Source organism: Tinamus guttatus, unplaced genomic scaffold (genome assembly GCF_059628265.1).
Source record: "Tinamus guttatus ecotype Peru unplaced genomic scaffold, ASM5962826v1 Tinamus_guttatus_pri_ptg000778l, whole genome shotgun sequence".
NCBI lineage: Eukaryota > Metazoa > Chordata > Aves > Tinamiformes > Tinamidae > Tinamus > Tinamus guttatus.
In genome coordinates this window covers 197,528-220,077 of record NW_028289312.1, presented here as the reverse complement: position 1 = coordinate 220,077, position 22,550 = coordinate 197,528, and the positions used below count along the sequence as shown (strand labels likewise).

Here is a 22,550-nt window from a genome sequence, read left to right as displayed (position 1 = left end):
CCACGGATGAGTTTGAATTTTGAATTCTATGTCTGGAAATTTCTGTGTATCCATTGCTTGTGAAGGCTCAAGATCCCATGGAATTCTTAATCCAAACACTTAGAAACTACTGTATACCAACTTGCAAAATCATCTTATGCAGCCATAAGCTAGGACAGAGTAACTAGAAGAGGAAGTTGAGATGATAATCAGTGTGTGAAGTGTGAAAGAGAGGAACTAGCATTGATCACTTTTCCCACAACACATTATTAATCTTGTGTGTCTGAAAGTACACAGGCAGGCGAATGTATGTATTTATTCGCATGTATACAGGTGCGTGAATATTCTGCCCACTCCCTCCATCACAAACACATTCACATGTAAGGCAGAGAGAGAAGGGAAGGCACAGACTACACCTCCTCGCCTTCAACCTCTCCAGTATTACCTGGTCACAATTTCTTCTGAGTGTCACCTAAGAAGTGGAACTTGAGGATCCTTACCCAAAATATGGATTAAAATGGTTTACATCACTATTTTTTTTTGGCCCTCTATAATTCAAGAGGAATGCAAGTAAAGATTTCTTCATATCTGTGTAAATCTTTTTCCTAGGCTCACAAGAAACAATATCTGGTGGTGCAGGCCACCTTTTACGGTCAGTTCCATCAAGGATAAATTTGAATATTATGATACCATAAGTCTTTCCAGCATTTTCAATCATACAAAGCATTTCTGTGTTCCTTTCTCTGCACATTGCTGTTTATAACAACTGATAAGTCTGCAAGTGATTTTTTGTGAGCAAAGAAATTATTTCTTAACCTGAGAGAGTATGACAGAGATGGAAAGCTGAGATCCTATTAAATTTTGCATTTCTTTGTTAAACCAAACAGTTAGATTCAGCTGCAACATTCAGAAATTCAGGTCCCTCCAGCATTTATCACCATCTCCTGTTATTCTATACCACTCAGTACTTGATGGCTGCAATTAGTGTTCAAAACAATTTTACAAATACAATTTTTAGATTGAATAGTGCTTTTTCTTCCCTTGCTAAATGGCTATATTTATTCTTACAATAATTTTCAATAACTAAAGGGAATTCCAAATGGCAAGGGAACACAACTTCAATAGATGATTAACTTTTAAAGTTGAATGTTTTATACTCACGGTTTTCCTCCTGGGATGCCTGTGAGGTTGGGAGGGATGCCTGGCACTCGCATATGATGATGAGGATCAAAACCAACCTGCAGTTTTCCCCAAGCAAAATAAAAAGCTTTGTTAAAAATGGAGTTACGCAAAAGAAGACAGTTTAGACCACATCCTCCAAAGCCCAGCTAACAAAGCCCCAGCTAACAAACAGATTAAATCAAATTTAATCCTACAGGTCAAACATTTAGCAGAAACTGTTCTCATGGTCAAACTCATTAATGACACTTACCACTGGAGATCTCCCATAAGCTGCAGCTGCTGCTGCTGCTGCAGCTGCTGCACTCATTTGAGGGGAAATGTTGTGTAGACCAGCATAGGCAGCTCCAGGGCTGGTCAGCTCACCATTCATACCAGCATGTGGCACAATTCCAAAAGGAGTAGGGTAAGGACATGGCACTGCCATTGGTGTCCTTAAACCTGACGCTACAGAGGACAAAAAGAGGAGTTAGTTACACAGCCAGCCAAACACAGACAGATCAAATACAGTGGAAAGCAGTTAAAAAAAAAAAAAAAAAAAAGTATTGAAATGCTGTGCTAAAATCCTGACAAATCAGCTCAGCGTTCAGACTAAGAAGCTGTGCTATACAATTTTGTCGCTTTAGAGGTAAAGGGAAACTGTTCAGGGATGAATGGCTATAATTTCATATAGTTTTGAATTTACTGATACTAACCTAGTGGGTCAACACTTGGAGGCTTGCCAGGCACAGGCCTCAATCCAGGAGTGGAATTGCTGCCTGGAGTTGGAGCATCAGTCCGTGGTGTTGGGGTATTTGATTTAGATACAGGTGTGGTAGACTTCTCATTCTAATAATCAAAAAGATAAGGAAGGATGAAGAGTTATCATACTTTTTGGCTTCTTGCCCTGTTGCTAAAAAGAGAGCAGATAACAACTAGAGTGTGGTGTGACTACTGAAGAATGAGTTTTGACTTTAATAGTGTCAATGAAGCAAAACACGTAGAGACACTTGAAAGGATAGAATACTTTTGGAAATTAACTATAGTCTTCATAGGTTTTCTCATTTGCACCAACCATATGTTTGGAATAAGATCAATGACTGAAAATCATTACCATCTGACAATTCTATTGGTAGCATATGCAAAGCTTTTGGAGGTCTCACGACTGCTCACAGTGGACCTGTTCACACTATGAATATTTTAGACTAGCCACTACCTGGTGAGCAGGAAGAACAAAAGAAAACTCACAACTACGCAAGAACTCATCCCCATATACAGTGCTAATAGCAAAGGTTGGAAGCAGTGATGAGCATAAAGTCAGGAACTGCACAGTGCCACTCTTGTGCAAATCTTGTTCATCTGACAAAGAGCTGACTCCTGGGTTTGAGTCTGTCATTTCATCACCTTTCTAAGTACTGTCATCAGTTTGGGTTATTTTTTTTCCTTTTTCCCTTTTTTTTTTTTCTTTTAAATAATCATGTACCGTGACCTGCAAAGAACTATGAGAAGAATTACGGTGCAGCTCAGAAATGTGATTAACTACAGCCACAAACAGGATAGGCAAGAACACCCCTGGCTTGCAGGCAGCTCTTTTTTTGCATTGTGATTTGTGATACAAGTCAAAGAAGGCTCTTGTAAATGACAGATTACTTTTTAGATAGAAAATAAAAATTATTGTTATTGTATATGGCCTGGTAATTCAAACAAAGCTAACAACCAAATCACATCCAAGCAGGGAACTGAATTTGCTATAAACCACAACACAAGAAAACTGCTCAAGGAACCCTTGTGTATTCTTTTTTACTCATGGAATGACAGTTTTTCTTATGGGGAAGGAGAAAAACATCTCTCAGCACAGAATTTCCATCATTTTATGCACATGACCAGTTAAAATAACTTCTTCCCAACCCCCCAAAAGGCTATGGACTTTCTCCTTAATATTTTATTAGTTTTGCTCAAAACAGAAATAAAAGGAACTTTGAAGTGATTTTTCATACCTGATATTGATAGCTTTAGGAATCCAAATTGGGCCTATATACAAGACTGGTTAACATATGTATCATTATATTATCACAGGTGAGGAGCATTCAGAGGCACTTACAAGGCTAAGTTCTTTGGATTTGGAGGAAGGAGTACTGCTGGAGGATGCAATAGACGCTGGACTAATTGGTGCATCTTTCTTCAGCAGTCGAGTCTTATCCAAGCCATTCTCCCGTGGAGAGTGTGCTGGGCTTCCCCGAGGAGAGGAAGGATCCTAAACATCAACAACATCATTGGTTAGTAAGAAAAAAAATAATGGAAGCCACTAGCTCTTGTCTTTAGCAATTTATATTTTTGAGTGAAGATTGCCCTAAAAGGTGGCATGTCCATTCAATCTGTATGATTTAGCAGATAAAATTGTAAAATCAAGTTCATAATCCAACAAAAATACTTTTGAAGGTCTTAAAATTGAACATCATTACAAAAAAAAAGTTAAAAACCTTCAAACTTTGAAGTAGGCTAGTAATTCTCATTTTTCAGGTGGCAAACAGAGGTACTTGGCAGTCCTGATTAAAGTTTGCAAAAGAAGTCAAGACCAGAGAGAAAGAAAACAAAGCTACAAGCAGCATCCTATCTTTTGTATATGACTGGCTTCAAATAGTCCAAAGTAGTTTTTCGGTTTGTGCAAGAAATATAAGCTTATTTGTAGGAAGAAAAAAGAAAAAGGTGTTATAGATCTGATTTGTCTTCTACAGAAAGACCACCTGCCTGGATTCCCTCAGGAATTTCAAGCTCCTTTGTGAAGGCAAAGACTGCAATCTTAATTCTCATATCTAATATGCATGGAAACTGCTGAACCTCCCTCCTCTCCTTGCTATTGTAGGTACCAAAATAGCATGACATATACCTCATTGGAAACATCAACTACCAAGTTGTCATCACTCTTTTCACCATCACTGTCCTGCAATGACAAATTATAATGTATAAAATTTAAATATATAATTTATTATATAATATATTAAGTAACTTAAGTAAAAAGGAAAAAAAAAAAGGATGAAATACAAAGCTGCTTTATTTTTACTTAGCTTTATGGGATAATAAAATTATATTTAGGTCTCCAATAGTGCTTCTTCTCAATAAGTCTCAGAGCTGCATCATTCTTCCCAGTTTTCACGTAAGTGAACAAAGACAGAAGATGAAAATATTTGTAAAAAGTTGCACAGCACTGAGAAGCACGACCAAACCATACTCCAGCCGTACTCAAAGCTGCTGGAGTTGTAGCTGAAGGCTCAGTGCTCATCACCTGCTTCCACACATCCTGCATTTGTATGATCTAAAGCACTATAAATCCTGAGCACTTAAGTTTTCCATCCAGCAGATAAATGCAGACAATAAGTACCTGTTAAAACCTGACCTGCAAATTTAAACTTAGGTATGAAGCAGGAAATTGGTAGTTACAGAGGAGGCAAATTCAGCAATGCAAAATTTAAATGATTTACTCACATAACGAGCTGCTATTTCCTTCTCTTCTGTTTTCTGTTTTTTACTGTCTGAAGAGTAATCTGTTGAGTTTCTGTGCTTTTCTGCTGTTCTGAAACTGGCTGATGGAGATACAGAAGAGCTCTGCAGTTAGAAGTGGTTCAGAGAGAGAGAAAGAAAAAACATCACTGAATGCTCATTCGAAATAGCAGTTCGTTTGTCACTATCCCTCAATACTACTTAAATTGTATGTCTCTGAGGTTGTTCTGATAGACAGCACTGTGAGTTTCAATCAGTGATTGCTACCCATCTTTTTTATTTTATATATTGAGAGTACATAACACATTGCAAGAGGCATAGATAAAGGATATCAACTAATGACTTGCTGAACAACTGATATCTGCAGCCGCTTTGAATAGCTGGTATCAGCAACATTAATAGAAAGAAAGTAGAGCTACCTTGGAACATTTTACAAATACTGCATATTGGCCTGGCTTTGGCTTATTTACTCAACATATATGCAATGTTAATGCAATACTAACCTCCTAGGGCAGGGGGTTGGAAATCAAGAACAACAAAGGTTGTACAAAGATGACACACTCCAGCAAACACCTGAGAAAAGTTTTCTAGCAAGGAAAAAAGCAAGGTCTTGAAAAGTCTTGCATCAAAAGCAAGCAGTGGGGGCAGCTCTGATGCCTTATATGATTAAAAGCCATTGGGGTTGGTGGTGGGCAGGAACATAACGGCTCCAGCAGTCTATCCAGAGCCTACCTGAGCCCTACCTACTACAGAGCCTGATGAAGATCACGGAAAGAAAAATCATTTGTACTTTGTGGACTGTCCTACAATTATATTTTATTTATTGAAACCAGAAAGACAGTATTTTTTAGTTCTTGCCCTATTTCCAGAGCTTGATTGAGTCTGTATCTTGATATAAAAACATGGAAGAAATGAAAGATCGTAAATTTTCTATAGGAGTGGTTCTATCAGCAGCATCAGGTTTTGGCCTTAATTCACAAAAACACTTATGCATGTCCTACAATGTGTCTCACAGTGCAGCCAATGGTTAAATATACAAATTAAGGATGTGTTCAGGCATTTTGCAGAATTAGAACTGACAGGAATGAAAAGGAAAGTCATTCTTCATTGAAACTCTCCTATTTCCCTTTCTCTACTCTCCTTACATAAGAGGGTAAAAACAAATAATGAAGTAATTACTGTTGAATTTAAGTCCTTCCCCTTCATTCAGAAGGTGATCTCTTCCATGCATGTGGCCAGCTGTTGTTTTACGTAAAAGTGTACAGTACTCCACACTGATTTGTTCTTCTTGGTTCAACCTTATTGTCTAGCTGCTACCAGGAATGCAAACCAGGAAATTAACATCTACATTAAATAAGTTTTGCTCCATCACTATTGCCAAATTACTTCTTTCCCTTGACCTATTACATCACAAACTTCTGGCAGGGATCGAAAATACCTGCCCACAGAAGCTAAGCTGCAGTTGCTTCTCTTGGCGCATGAGAAATTTCTTCTCTGCATTGGGGCACCAAGTCATGGTCTCCATGTCACTTCTCTAAAACCTCCAGTTGTTGTTAACAGCAGTTCAGATTACAGAGTGAAAACATCTTTTGTCTGTTTTTTACTATTAGTCATTAACAGTGCTGAGAGGAAATGGAAAATTTTAAAGCAAAGCTTGTGCTGAATACAGGCTGTGTCTTTCCTATTTCCCTCCATCCTTCTCTCTTTCAACATTGTAAAACGGTAGACAAGGATTTCCTACACTGCAAATATATCTTAAAATGTGTTCACTGATTTACATTTAAAGCAATCCATTATAAACAACTATTATGCTGTAAAAAAAAAAGTGCTCTTGTTTGCTCTGAATAGGCAACACACGTTAAAGCATTTGGAGACTGTGGTGACAGTAGGCTCAGAGGCCGTCCACATAAGGGCCAAACAGAAATGAAATGTTAAATGACCTGATGGCTTGAGAAATATATTTGTTTGCAGTAATGATAAATTTTAGTCCTTTGCAAGAGATTTTAACAGTATACACATGTTTATATAAATTTACAATCCGGGAAGCGGTAGCTTGTAATGTGAAATCAGTTCATTATTTCTCAACTTCACCACACAAAAGACAATCTGCTTTAAAACAAAGAAAAATAATCATTAGTAAACTACAAATTACAGTGGCGGTGTCTGAAGAATTAAACTACTACACTTAATTAAATAGAAATATTTATTTCCATAAATTTGAAACCATGCAGTTCAATTTTTCACAATATAGTTAGCTATGTGCTATAGATACCACTTTAATCTTTGATTTCACTGCTTAATAAAATAATAAATTAAAGCTCCCTATTAGAATGATAAAGTAGTTAATTATCACTAACACAAAAAGGATGAGCACGACACAGGGCAGTGGAGGAATGTGTAGTGCTTAATTTTTTTTTTTCTGTTTGTGTGTGTGTGTGTGAAAGAAAGACTGATCAGATTTGGTATCTATAAGAAAAAAAAATCTCACTATGAGGTCCCACCTGCATTAGAATTAAAATGCAGACAAGTAGCCTGCTGACTGCTCATGGGGAAAGTGGTCACATCAGTGAAGTGCAGAAAGCTGATAAAATTTCATTTTCCAAACTGGAATTTGTCTAGCGTACTAGGACTAATATTATTTTGCCTAAAGCGCCAATTTTACAGGACAAATCAATCACTTTTCCTTTAACTGTTTCCTCCCTTTTCCTGCATGGGAGCTGCAGTTACCCAGCAACACTCCTGTAGTAATATTTTATTTTGCTTTTTTTTTCCTCTCCAATATGTAATGCATCTGCCATACAAAAATCTGTTGACTTCATGGGATCTCTGGGACTGGTGCTGACAGATCTAAAATTATCTTCTATACTGAGCAGCAATAGTATATCATGTACTGCTCGGCCAAAAATCTATTGTCTAGATCTTATAAAGTACCTAACTCCTACTGATTTCAGCATGCAAGGGGCATTTATTCGCACCAGGGTCCTAATGAAGGTTTGCAATAGTAGTTCAGACTGTAAGTAACTTTAAGGATGTATTTTCAAATGCGATATTCCATTGACATTAGATTCCTACATATAATCTGGTACTCACACAGTAAGTCTACATATTCCAAGAGAGAAATGTATGTTGCCCGACTTCATACAAAAACCTCCATCAAAAAACTGCATTTATCTGTCAGATTTTGCGCTGTTCCTCAATTAAAACATCTTAGGTCTCCTAACAGCTGCCTTTTAGAAGCTATAAGAGGACAGCCACTTAGAAAAATTAAGTGATTCAGCATTATGTCTTGAAAGGCTGTAACTTAATGGGCCAGAATTCTCATTTTAGCAAATATCGCAATTTACAGAGAAATATTCACTGCTGTTTTTCTTCAATAAAACGTTTAACCTACCAGAGAAAGTAGCATTTTCCCACTAGCAAACACCAATTTTGTTCATACATAATAATTGGATGAAACACGGAAAAAAAAATTCTTTAGAAAGCGGGTTATTTTTAGTTTGTGTTTTAGCAAAACGTACCAGGTTTTCATTTTCTGCTTAGGTAGAACATTTTATTCACGCCAAATACAACACAAAATGCTGACAAGAACCTATTCAGTGCATACATTTATAGAAAAAGCTGAGCATGTTTCCTTGTTCATATAATTTGCTTAAGAGCTGAAACAGTTTCAGGTGCTGAATTCATAGAATCTTTTAAACCAGACTACAAAGCAAGAAGCACAGTGCTTCACTCTGTATTTTGTATAGTATTGAACACAGTGTTTAAAACAAACAAACAGAAAAGAAATGAAGCTAAACAAACGAACAACAACAAAAAACACACCAAAGACTTTTCACAAAGTGCAGGCTTTTCACAAAGTGGTGTGTTTTCTCTCCAACATTCATCAGCATCCACGTAGGTGCTGCTCCAGGCGGAATGCTCATGCCAGACACACAAATTAAATGATCATAAAGAAGACGCTATAAACCTCTTGTACCATAAGCCATAAGATTCTCACCAGTAGCAATGCAAACATCAGCATGCTGTCTACTTGGGATAATTAATATTTCGAATTGCTTGAAAAATCCAGATTCACTACTATCATTTTAACCTCAACTTCCACTGGAAGTTATTTGCATTTAGACAGATGACTCATGCTGCAACATGGCAGAAGATAAAAAAAAAAAAAAAAAAAAAAAAAAACAGTATGGTTAGATCATGCAGTCTTCCATCCGCTCTCAAACCCTATAAGCCCTAGCTCCCCATATGCTAGCTCTCCCGCAGATAACTCCTGCTAACTCCTGGCCTGAGTAGATGAAGTGATAATTAAATGAAATCCCTGCTAAAAGTAATGACTAGAGATGACAGCATGAAAAGTCCTCCCCTATGATGAGGCTAGTAACTCTTTAAAGCATTTGTGAATATGACCATTCCCCAGCGTAACTTTACAATTCTTCCACAATGATTTATTTGGAGTATAGTAATTAAAACAATAATTCCCAACAAAGTGGGAATTATGAGATAATTGACCATCCTGAAGTATTAAGCAAACTGCAGTAAAACCCAAGGATGCTCAACGCTAAGGTCAATTACGATATAATTATCTGAATGACATTAGTGCTGTTATAAAGTCTGTTCAAAGTATAAAAGAAACTATAAAAATGGATACAATATGCATCACATGAAAATGACTTTATAATAATGTTGCTTGGTTGATTGCTGCCAATGATGTACATGAAGCAAAAACATCAATGATGATGGGCACTGCTCCAGAATGTGGCTCAGCCCTCTTAGCTCTTTGAGATAAAACCTTATGTTTAAATAGGAAACACGCAAAAAAAAGTCAAGTACTGTTACTTCTTGCAAGTCAGGGGATGAAGAGTCCCCTACATGTAGTACTGCAAGGATTTACTGAATACGGCTCTACATCAACCTTACCAACATTCTTACAAATTTGCAGACTTCAGGCACATCTTCCCTCACCCTTCTCCTCTGCAAAAGGAAGAGATCTAGTCTTTCCAGTATCTCCTTGAGAGGCAACTGCTCCATGCCCTTTTTAGCATTTTAGTCACCTTTCCATGTGCCTTTTCCAGCTCCACTACATTGTCCTTGAGATACAAAACCAGAACGGTGCACAGCACGTAAGAAGAAGGCCATCAGACTCGGAGTAATGACATACTTTCCCTTCAGCTCTGGCCTTACATTAGGTTTAGTGAAGGAAGAAACATACTCATTTTTGCAGGGGTCTCAGAAGACAAACATGTGTTTACATGTAAATGTTTACCCAAATCTCATGCCATCACTCTCAGTTTATGAGAGGTATGGAACAGTCAAATGACTTCATGAGGCTCTCTTGTCTAATCTGTAAAATTATGATATCTGCTGCTTCTTCATTCTTCAGCCCAACTTTTCCTTATAGAGTCAGGTGAAATATTCTAAAACAATCTGCTATGTCCATATTATACAGTCATCAAAAAAAAACATATCTACATAATAAATCTTCAGTACCATCTTCACTATGGATCCAAATACAAGGGAACGTTCTTCTGTTTAAGAAAACATATTCATTTACATACATGTAAACACATTTATTACAGAAAGGGAGAGTGAGTAATTCTGTGAGCTGCTCTATAGATACTATAGAGTATCTATACCATATTCCCATTAACACTCCTGCTTTAAGCCCTTGTATCCACTCTGGTCTCAATGACTTTGAGATATTTGCTTTGATTTACCAACATCTCTCTTCTGCTCTCCTCATCAATACAACTGGGTTTTCCTTATTGTGTAAAGTATGTAGTGTAGGCCAGCAGACTGGGGGATGCAGAACAGCTTGGAGCGTGACTCCTCAGAAATGGGTCACAGAATCATCCCAGGATGATAGCCAGGTATTGTCAACACATACACCACTGGCCACAGTGAACTTTTTCTACATTTTCACCTCTCATTTGCAACTTGTTTCTCTCTGCTCCCAAACAGAAACCAAACTTCCACTCAGCTGTGTCAAGATCACATTACTTGTCTGATTCATTGACCTTTCCCTGTAGCTGCATTTACAGATAACAGACAAAATCCCTTCAATTGTTGGTGAAAAATGCTACCAACTAGCTTGAAAAAATACAGAACAAAGCTATTTTTAATATCACATGACCTTGCCTAAGCTAATTGGACCAAGTTTGGTAATCAAGGGTGTGATAATTATTTTTAATACAAACTATGATTAAAATGCAAACTTTGAAGTTTTATATAGCATTTTTATCCACTAATTAACTTCACTAATTCCAAAATTAATGAAGTTAATTAGTGGATAAGAGTGTCATATAAAACATCAAAGTCTAGATGTGCAATGCTGCTGCAAGAACAATGAAACAGCCATAAAAAAAAATCTAGGATTTTTCTTTATAGAATATAAAGAAAACGAACAGGCTCAGCAGCTAGCCTTCCAAGCACAATGTCCTCAAAACTTTTACGTAAGAAAAATACATACACGTATATATATAATGCATATGTTTTCAATTCCTTTAAAACTGTTGCGTAAACTATTTACATTGGTGATGTTTACCAACATGACATTTAATGTAAGCTAATTAAAAGCATCAGAGTCTAGATGTTATAAACTGGTAAAATGAACAATAACTCACTTCAGCTTTCATGTTAATTCCAGTCATATATTTCAGCATATACTTAACAATTTGCTATAAGCTATGTAGGCTATGCAGCAGGATAGGGATACCCAGAAATTTTGATGTTTAATACTGCCAGCGTGTGCTACTGCTTGTCTGGGCCCTCCTGGTGTACAGGTGCAGAGTGGCAAGAAAAGTAGGGGTTAAAGCAGTGTTAAAGGCTGTTGGCTGGACATTCACAGATGGATTTTTACAATAAACCCTTTAAAATACAGCTTCTTCAGTAATCACTGACTGAAGGACATAGCACACGCAAGGCCTAATCGCTGCTGCTACTGTGAATGTCGGAGGATGGAGAGCAGAACCAGTACTGCTTAAAGACAGGCAATGAAATTGTAGAGGAGCATAGCTGTGAGACAAAAACCAAAGACAGGTTTAGGTTAAAGGATATCTTAGCACAAGCACATGAAGGTAGTGAAATCAAGGAGTGCAGCAGGAATAACAAGCATCCTTTGGTAAGCAAGACAATGTGAACAAAGGACCTGGTTTCTTGAAGGAACAAAAGCATAAGAAACAGATGGAGCAGAGGAGGGAGTTAAACACTCTTGATAGGTTACAGAAGCTTCAAAATTCACAGATTACATTTACCATCAAGCCTGCTCTTCTCCGCATCTGTCAACTCGTAAATACTGAATTTAATTGATGGTATCAATCCAGGCATTGTCAAGAATCCTCCCTTTGAATCCATAAAAAAACCCACCTGATTTGCTCCCCATTCACCACTCCTCACTACAGCCTCCTCCCATTGCCCTCAAACTGAGCCCCCATGTTTTGGCACACAAAAGCAGATGACAGGAAATTGGGAAGAATGAAACTGATTTACAAGAAGGTGCTTACACACAAATTAAAGCTGATAGGCAATGCAGTGAACAAACCCAGGGACACAGGTGAGTTGCAAAGGAATCCAGTTCCTAAAGATGCCAGAGAGATGAGCACTCTGCAATATCAAAGGAGTGGAAGATTGGAAATGCTACCAGACAGGAAAAACTGCGCTGCTGGCATTTGAGAAAATAAATGCCAAAATCTAGGAGAAACCTACATAATCACATCATACAAGAACCTAAATGCTACTTTAACCTATATCAGACATGCTGAAAGAGGGAGGTCAAAGGATGCTGCAGAGATGCAGATGGATGGAAGATAAACCATCATTTTTGCAAATCTGAAGAACACAATGGTACCACGGAAAGGCTGGACTGCATCTCTCCATTCCTCAAACGTTTATCTGGGGTTCCAATTACTGATCTTTCATGCTATTTCCTTCAGAACAGACTTTGAGCAGCTCCAGCAAAATAGAAACTGAAAAGGCAAGTAAAGTTGGCTAGGGGAAAATAGCACGCACCAGAGCGCACAATCACAGGATGAGAGAAAAAGCTCAACTAGCTGGAGCATTCAATGCAGCAATTTAATTGTGGGCTTACCAGCATGAAAGATAGATAGAATGATAACCACCAGCCTGTATTAGGGGCCTTGATTCAGCGGTACTCCCCAAGGCAAGGAAAAGCACTTGGTATCTGCAAGCACTCTTCAAAGGAAGACCGACACACACAAATTCCTACCATCCAACGCATCTCCAGAATATTAACACTAATTGTGTTTGCACAGCAACTGAGCTTAAGCAAAACATACACACTAATTGGGGTACTTTCAGACTAGTAAGAAAATACTAGAAGAAGGAATGTTTTATGCTGCCCATTAAAGGCCTGTGTCTGTACACATCGTTAAAACATATCTGCAAGAATCAAGAAATCCCTGTGAAGAATAACCAGCTTTTGCTTCGAGCCCTCTTTTCAGACTGAGCACAACAGTAAAACGTTATCCTTTCACTTCACACAGTGGTTAAAATGGACTGTATGGCACTGTGCCAAGCTGAATGTGAACACTTTCCTGCAGCCGCTCAAGGTACAGAGGTTATAAAAATCTTGTCAGTACCAGCCATGGAGGTTAGGAGGTAAAAATACACACACCTACACTCCCCATAATTTCCCTATTAAAGGTTTCAAACTAATAACAATCAAATTTTAAGCTTCATCTTCTTCAGAGATAGCTAAGTGGATTCACTTTACAAGTGATAGGTCTTAACAATTTTCTCCTGGGATTTGTATTCCCTACCCAATTCTTGATTTTGACTAGATGGGTATAACCTAGCACTAATTAGCCTTTTCTGTTGCTTTAAACCCACACAGATCATTTCTGAAGAGAGACTTTAAAGAAATTCCATTTAGCTTCTTTCTTCAGACATATGGATCAGCTACTTTTCTCCACCATCCCGTATATTTACTACTGGTTAGATCTAACAGAGTTGTATCTATGACAAACCCATAACTGGGCACATTTGTGTTATCTTCCACTTCATATATATGCATGAAACCTTTGGGGAGGGAAAAATACTTTCATTTTCATTCCATTTACATTTAAAATATTTTGGAGTTCTCTTGCTGCTGAGATGTCCTAGGAATTAGTTAAAAAAAAAAAAAAAAAGTTTCTATTGAATATTTCAAGGATAGAGCTAATGATCGCTTTCCATGCTGACTCATTTCTGTTCTCCCTTTTAAAGTCCTATTTTTCCCTAACTTGAACAGCAGAGAAGTAGTGGAAGAATTTCAAAAGCTCCCAGGACTACAACAAACACCTTGAATTGAAAAGAAAAAGTCATTTCATTTCCAGATTGCTTCGATCAGAAGACACATGTTCACATTTGTCCCAGATATTAACTAAAAGGCTGGCAATTCACTCATCTCCTCCCTTGTCTGATGTTGCATGACTTCTAAAGACCCAATTTATTTTAGGCTTTTTCTGTACCTTACATGATTCAGGAAGCCAGAGCCACTGCAAAGCACCAAGTGAAAACAGAATTCATTACCTGACCGGTCTATTAATTGGGTTGGTGCATAAAGCATGGCTGGGTGCTCCTAAGCATTAGCAGATTCTGGTTCATGTTGGTCCTGATCAAAACGTTCTCTCAACTGTCTATGAAAATACTTTCCAGAAAGCAATCTCTGAGTGCTACTGTTTGCCTCTCTGCCCAAATAGCATTCAAGCCCATTACATCCGCCTCTCTTCATCCAAACTCACTTACTTGTGTTCCCAAGACCCTTGTTCAGGAAATTATCCAATTTCCTATTTAGGAAAGCACTCAAGCAGGGGCCAGGTTTGAGGCGCACACTTTGATCTCAGAGAAGGCCTGAGTTAGACAAAGAAATCAGAGGAATGCATGGAGGTGCTTGCTGATCTTTAGGCACCTGCTACATGTTATCCCTGCTCAGGTCCTTTGCCTGTTGCAAAAAAAAAAACAACTGATGTCAAGTTAAATCTTTAAATCAAGGATTCTGGTAAGCACAACACATGAAAGAGTGGTGGTCTAGTAGCATTAAAGCATTTACATCAGTATATAATAGTACATTATACAGACAATCCCTACTTTGAAGACTGAGAAAGTAAAACGCACAGTACTTCTGCCAGATTTTCAGATGCATTACAAACTCATGAACATCTCAGAGCTTTGCCAAGAGAAGCAGCAGTAGGTTTTATTTTGATGGGCCTTTCATTATTTATATTAGACAGGTCATGCTGTTAATTTTTTAAATGTTAAAAGCACAATCAAATACTAACTTCAGGCTAGTTGGAAGTGTTTTGATGTTAGCAATGAGAATCCAATACATTTTTAATTCAGGCTAGAGGACAGAAAAAGCAAAAATCTCTCTCTTGTACTCCCCCTACACTCTGCCAAGTAGTTAAGTGTGATAACTGGCATGCACACACATGACCTTCTGTTCTATTCAAATGAGTTATCTTAGATAATTTGTGAAGACTGTGCTCTCTCATTTAAGTACTTCATAAAACGATCGATCTTTCCCTTTGCTTTTGTTAAGGGAAGACTTCAGTAATCCCCCTAAAGCAGCATTCTGGCAAACGCTCCTAATTTATCTAATTCACCAGATTCAACTCTACTGTTAAAATCATTTTCAAGGAAGACAGGTATAGTACATTATCATATACTATACAATCATGAGTTGAATCTTCCTTGGCCGAATTCCTAACATTTTAATGCTGAAATTGATATGTTTTAAAAACATCATGTGAAAGGATTTTTTTTAAGTATCATACATGCTCAAGCGCTTTATTTTAAATGGTTTAGAAATGAGCTTGTAGAAACAGAAGAAAAAAAAAGTCTTATATTCTCTAATCTAGCATTAAATGTATTTTAAAGAACAACAGGCATGTTTCCAAACAAACTTGCAGCATACAAATTACCCAGCAGGGATGAAGATAACAATATCTATGGTGTGGGTTTAGATCTGAGAAGACGTTGACATTTCATCAAGGTTGTCTAGGAAACCACTTTTAGATTTATTTATAAAGCAAAATGAAAGATGTTTATTTCACTTTGGGATGCCTCTAGAGAAGCTGACACGTAACAAGTTTATTAAAATGACAAAGGCAGGTATTTTCCTTGTTGATTGCAAAGCAACAACCACTAGCCAATTAATAATGTGGAGATCTAAGGCCCAAGGAGCACAATAAGCTCAGAAGTTACAGAGTTAAGTGAAAGCCTTCTCGAGTCACCCCAATTCAGAAATTTCCTCCTCCTACACTGCAGTTGAGCTAATGCAAAAGCAGATATGAACACTTTCTAGCTCAGTGTGGAGTAGGTTAAAACACCAGACCCTTTTTTTTTTTTTTTTTTTTACGAGCAACTAAACGAGTAACTTGATTTTATGTATTGGCAGCAACTATTTGACTTGTGAGAATCTAAGTAGTAGCAGCTTGACAGGATTGATCCAGACAGGACTGAAGAAGCTAGATGATGAGAAGACAAGGAAAAAAAGAGTTGGGGACACACATGATGTACAGCTCTAATTTGTAAAATGAGTTTCTCAGATTAGAAACTTTATTAAATCCCAGACTGCAACACTTTGTTAGCGTACTTTTTTTTGCCTTCAGAATCTGGTAACACCAAGGTTTCTCAATAGCTAGCCACCAATGCAAGATTTGACTGTTATGGTTATCTCAGCACATGCCAGCTTGGACTTTGACATCAGCAGAGGACACACAAAACGCTGCCAGCAAGTTTCTAGCTAGAATTTAAGAAGCCAATTTGTAATCCACAACACTGTTTACCAATAAAGACCTTGGCTGCTTGAGCATGAGACCGCACTTCCTTGCAAAAAAAGCTTGATTGCCCTCAGTAAGAGTTAAAAATTGTCCAAAAAAGCTAAATCAGAGAAAATCTTTAATCTTGATTCACTACTGCTTCTTACTATTAGAGTTGTTCCTTTCTGAACAAGATCTTGTATATTATAGGGGAGGAGGTAAAGGAAGAAGTTACACAATACAGTGGGACTGATAAATTCATCACGGTTCATTGTGTATAGCCTTTAGATTTGACATCAAATGTAAACTCCCATTTCAAGACACTTAGAGCACCAGATGGAGCCTTTATAGTGAAAAAGTCTAACAAACTCTCAAACTCTATAGCTGGGACAAGCATGAAGATGGAAATCCTTCTTTGGAGACTACACGCTCTACCCTCTGGGTGGTTTCACCAGCAGCAAAGTCCGTTCATGCCATCCATATACTGGGCTGCTCTGTCTGCAGCAGCACAGGAGGAAACGAGAATCTCGGAGCTCTTCGCCTCAGAGCTGTGTGCCAGCCTGCGTAGGGCACATGGCTACAGCGGCAACGCAACCTGGCCCCATGAGCACAGCCTCCAGCTGGAGACAAAGAGTCAGCACAGGAGCCACGACGGGCAAGCACCAGCTCCGCGGCGCCTATGACTGCAAATGTGAGAATGCTGCATCCGTATGTGCTGCCCTTTCCGTGACTGACCCTGCAGCACAGCGACTGCTCTGCTGCTTTTGCTGCCCCGAGGAACTGGAACACACAAAGGGCGAAGTAATCAAAACCCCACTATAAATGAAAATGAAATGAAATTAAAATTCAGACAAAGATTCTCTTAAGGAAAACATACAGAGAAACACATACTAACCGAAAATGATGTAGCTGGCAATCTAACCCCACCATGAGCTATGAAAAAAAAAAAAAAAGAAGGAAAAGAAAAAGAAAAAGAAAAAAAAAGTTCACATGCCATTAACAGGACACAAATCCACTGAGAGGTTTTAAATGGAAGAACGAGACAAAAATAGATCATAAGGTAAATGTGAGCAAGAAACTGAGATTGGGAAAAATGGAAAACTGTGTTTATATGTGGGAAATCTAGGCTCCATAATCTGCTCTTTTGTCTGATCTTTCCCTTACAGGGTTGTTGGGATGATTAAAGATTCAGAGGTACTCCAGTATTATGAGGTACTTCATTAAGTACCTTATACTGAAATGGACAAATATGGCAGGAAAAAAAAAATAAGAAAATCAGAAACAACAAGAACAAAATAGAGTAATCCAGTTATTGTAATACTGTGCCTATCATAATGTCCAGCAGACTAACATGTCTGCAAGTAACAATCGTAGCCCATTCTTAGTTTTTTATAAATCTATATCACATAAACATGAAGAGGAAACACTTCTACATGTGCAAAACTGTCAGCAGCTAAATCCAGAGAAGCTAAGCCCACTATACGTGAAACATGACTAAGACTCCCCAAACAAAATTAAAAAAGAAAAAACAAACAAAACAAAACAAATAAACAAAAAACCCACAAAACCCACTCTCTATCCTCCCATCGCAATTAGCCATGGATAACACAGTTCAACAGGAAAGCTGTTGCCTGGAAGTGTGTCTTTCTAATTTTTTTTCCCCCCTCAAACTAACATATTCTATTTGAAATTTGAAAATTTGAAATTTGAAAAGCTAAACCTGACTAATGAACTCAAACCTGTGCTTCAACATGCATAAGACTATCTCAGACAGCCACATGTGCAATATAACCAGATTTAAAAAAAAAATGCAACAAAAAAGAAACAGACCTAGTCATCCCCTCATCACTCCTTTTATTATAGCCTATAAAGCACATGTTGTAATTTATTGTATTATGCAGTGTTTATGCTTACCACATTCCATAAATAAATAAAGCAAACAAACAAACAGGGTTGTGCCCATCTGATTAAAATCCAATGCAAATTACATGCAAAACAGGTATAGTCCACTGGCTCATGGCAAGTTTCCAGTAAAGACCTTCTGTGCTGAAGGTTGTGCATCGCTGATTTAGGGCATCATTACTTTACACTTTCCTGTGTTACATTATTTAAAATACTTCCCCACCTCTGTTCTTATTTCTACCTGGCCAGTTTAACGTTTTCGTACTAGCTGACAGGAGATGATATAAGAAGTCTTGCACCGTGACACATAATCATTTTGTGATTTTAAGCGAGTCCAAAACGAATCTCAGTCTATGTAATATGGCACTTATCTCTCTCCTCCTTACTCCTGTAATCATTCATAACTATTGTTACTCCAATGCAAATTCTTCCCAAAAGAACTTTCCCGCTTCCAGGTCCCAGATGCCTGCAACTTCTGTCTTCTCCTAGTAAAACACTGCTTGGGGCCCTCCTTACAGATCTGTGAGCAAAGCAGATTAGCCCAGAGAGTAAATTCTGTGTGACCAAGGAAAGTGCATTTCACATGAAATCAGAAAACTATCCAAGCTTGATAAAAATAAATAAATAAATAAAAGGCAATGCCGTATTCACCAGCTTTTTTTTTTTTTTTTTCCTCTCTCGTGAATTCTTTCACAATTTGGATGATCCAAAATGGATTTCCCAAATGCTGTACAGACATGATCATGGGATATATTTGTCTTCACTGAGCTACAAGACTCTGCCTTCCAGAGATTTCTCATTTTTCCTTCGCTTAAGGTTGAAATTTGCTATGAGAATTTCTTGAGCTCCCTGCAGAATTGTTCAGGGTATTCCCTAAAGAGACAGAGGGAAAAAGATTGGGGATTCATCATGCACAAGCTGATATTTACAGTAACATCACTCCCAGTACATGTGTGCTGGAAATAGCTTGATATTTCTTCACTTTCTTTTAATATTTGTAGGATTAATAACAAATTCAGGCCCTGATCTCACAGTATTTAACATCTGGGCAAAATGCCCCTTGCTGACGTCCACAGGGCTCTGGGTTGGCACAATAAAAATACTGCATGTTACAAAAAAAACGTAGCAATGGCAGCAGTAAATGGCAATTTCTTCCTTATCTCTCTCTGTGCTGCCCTTCTTTTGTTGTTGGTGTGAAGCGGCTAGGAACAATATGGCACCCAGGACAATGAGGAACAAAAAACACTCATGGGTGATTGCTCAAAGTGGGGCCCATAAATGCCACAACTGCCTTGCTACAGTGGCATTTTTGTTTTAGGAAATCTTGAAACTAACAAAGGCAGGTGCCAAAATCCTGCATTGGACAGCTCTGGTGCTTTGAACCCCACCCCCTGCCCCCTGGCATCTCAGATACTACCAGACACACTGTACAGCAGACGCAAGAAATACCTTTGTATGCCCTCAGACAGGCGCACAGAATCAGTTTCTCATTTCACTGTAGTGGTGACTTCAACCCTGTGAACTGTATTTGCTACTTTCCAGTTGACCTGCAGCACACTCTGAGATTGATTGCTACAAGAAAACGCTAGCTGGAATCACAAATACAAAGCGCCTTTCCTGCTAAGTGATAAGACCTTCCAGATCATATACTAACTTCCTCCATGACCAGTCAAGGTAACCGTATTTCACAATGCATTAAATATATTAAGAGTCCCAAGCAAACAACGTTCAGGGACAAAACTGAGAGCCTGAAAAGGCTAGAAAAAGCTTGCAGCTTATTCAGGGCCAACCTACCTTTTCAGCACAGGTTTCCTAAACTTCTCCCTCTATTCTCTGACAGCCCTCAAGACTGAATTAAGATAAAAGGACAGCTGGCAAAAAAAAGGAGTGACAAAACCATGAGTCAGACAGAGGTAAAAAGGTTAGACCCTGGCAGTCAGAAACCACATGGATAGGCATCTTAGATGTATGATTTTAAATGCTTCCTTTCTCTCTCCTTCCTCTCCTCCTGAAAGACTAAACACAAAATGAAACCATCTTACAGCAGGACAGCTGCTTTCCCCCTGTGCTCAATCACTGCAGTCACACTATGTTGTCCAGTAACCTGCATTGATAATTCCTCATGAATAAAATGCCAACATTATCATCCACAGCTACGTTGTTGACATGCTTTTGCTATTTCACTAAAAATACCATTAATTTTCTGGCTTCACAACAGCTGAGCTACTCTCCATTTGAATATACAAAAGAGTATTTTGTTTAAACCAAATTAAAAGCGTTCCAGTAAATGACTTCAATTTTGCTGGCTATACTACTTCAGTGTATACTGCTCTATTTAATCCTCTCTTCTCCCTACTCTATCCCTTCTATCTCCTCTTTCTTTCTTTCTCTCTCTCCCCCCTCTCTCTTTGTTTTTTTTTCTTTTTCTTTTCTTTTCTCCCCCCTCCCCTCTTTTTTTTTTCTCTCTCTCTCTTTCTCTCTTTTTATACTTAATCTTTCCAGGCTAGGAACTATATTTGCCCAGCAAGACATCCACAGGCAGAAAGAGCTTCAAAAAATGCAGTGCCAAAGAGTTAAGGCAACGGCGATATTGCCTCCACTCCGTTTTTATGCACATGTGTTTGCCAAAAGCATATTTAACGGCAATGGAAACTAGGAGGATTGGGAGGGGGAAGCACACAACCTCTAAACACACCTTCCGTTTTCCATCCAGATAAGTGTCGACATCCCCCATTTAAGTCAGAATGAAAACCACCATTACTGCCAAGCCCTCCTGGCATCTCACCACTTTATTTGTTCCCATTTGTATCTAATGCTTTTGTCAACAGTTCAACAAAAGTCAAAGCAAACAACCCACTACAAACACTGGGGGTAGCAGCAACAAGCATGAATCCTTCACAATTATCCAGCCCAGCTGCTCAATGCCTGTCCAGGCTGCTTTCATTTACAACAGTGTCAACAAAAGGCTGAAACCCAATAACTAGGTGGGTCAATACTACCACAGTAAACCCTCTAGAGAAGGAAATGCTGTTCTCCTGCTTTACTGCTTCAGCAAACATGCAGAATAATTCAGTTAGACAGACAAGAGCTTGCCTAATCATTTGTTGTGTGAATTATTCAAGGCTTTTCACATAAAATACTAAATGATGGCTCTTCAAATATTTCTGAGGTACTACCAGATGTCCAATGGAGAAAAGGAAACATTAGGCAAATTCTGACATAACAGAGGGCAGTGGTAACCTGTAATCTTAAAAAGCTTAATGTTCACAGGATTAATTATTTTTTACTCAAAGCTTCTGGTACCATGATATATAGACTATATTTAAAAAAAAAAAAAAAGTTATATACACATTGACACATTGGTCTATCGGTTGCCTGACTTTTTTACAGCAATAGCAAAGCTGCAGCCCATGAATTTTCCTCTCTCACACAAGCTCTAAAAGCGGCTGATTTCTAGGGAACATGTAAAATGTAGATAAACTACACACACTAGTTAGTAAAATGGACACAAAGAGGAAACATTTATCCCCACTTCTGTCCCCTATCACGTGATCTCTTACTAATCGCCTACCTTCACAGTTCTTTCTCCTTACCCGTAGGATGAATACTCACATGCTTTTCTTTACTGATCTCATGAGGGTTGATGTTTACATTTTCAAAGAGCAGCATAAACCAGTCACAGGAACCTAAGTGCTAAACATTGCATTTTTTTCACCTCAGTTCTCTCTTTAGCACAGAAAGCAGACAGGTTCTGATGTTAATTTCCTCATTTTCTTTGGCTTTGGTCATCACTATACAATTATATTAACAGATTAGTTTTAAACTCTTTTTTTTTTAAATAAGGGAGTTCATGTGGTGCTTACTGTGATTTAATCTTACTATTAGTAAGAGTAACTCTGGATATGAACAACTGTTTCTTTTCTAAGAACAGTTTACATATACATCACAGCTTAATGTCGGACAGATACATATTTTCTGACAGAACACAGTATCAAATACTTATAAATATTTTATTTTTGACATCCACAGCAGCAGTTGTGCATGCTGATTATATAGTATTCCAAAGAGAATTCAGAGCAGTTTTGAGTTTTAGTAAAAGAGCAAGAGAAATTCTGCCTAGATGTCAAACTAAAACACATATATTTGTTTTTATAATTAAAATCTATATCCTATTTTGTTTGCAAAACAAAAAGTATTGATTACATTGTAACAGTCTGTGGAGTTCTGCGTTGTCAACATAAAGAACTATCTTCAGAC

General features: G+C 38.0%; 1 protein-coding gene across 2 annotated transcripts in view; it reads right to left on the bottom strand.

Annotated features, from left to right (window-relative positions):
* LOC104577810 (TLE family member 4, transcriptional corepressor) overlaps positions 1-22,550 on the bottom strand; it is a 98,164-nt gene that overhangs the window by 9,188 nt on the left and 66,426 nt on the right. For both annotated transcript variants that reach the window (XM_088537464.1, XM_088537465.1), the window contains exons 9-14: positions 4,621-4,740; positions 4,025-4,078; positions 3,239-3,391; positions 1,854-1,986; positions 1,412-1,605; positions 1,141-1,217 (exon numbers count right to left, since the gene is read on the bottom strand). In XM_088537464.1, coding sequence (XP_088393590.1) covers positions 1,141-1,217; positions 1,412-1,605; positions 1,854-1,986; positions 3,239-3,391; positions 4,025-4,078; positions 4,621-4,740 — 731 coding nt within the window. The remainder of the gene's footprint in view (positions 1-1,140; positions 1,218-1,411; positions 1,606-1,853; positions 1,987-3,238; positions 3,392-4,024; positions 4,079-4,620; positions 4,741-22,550) is intronic.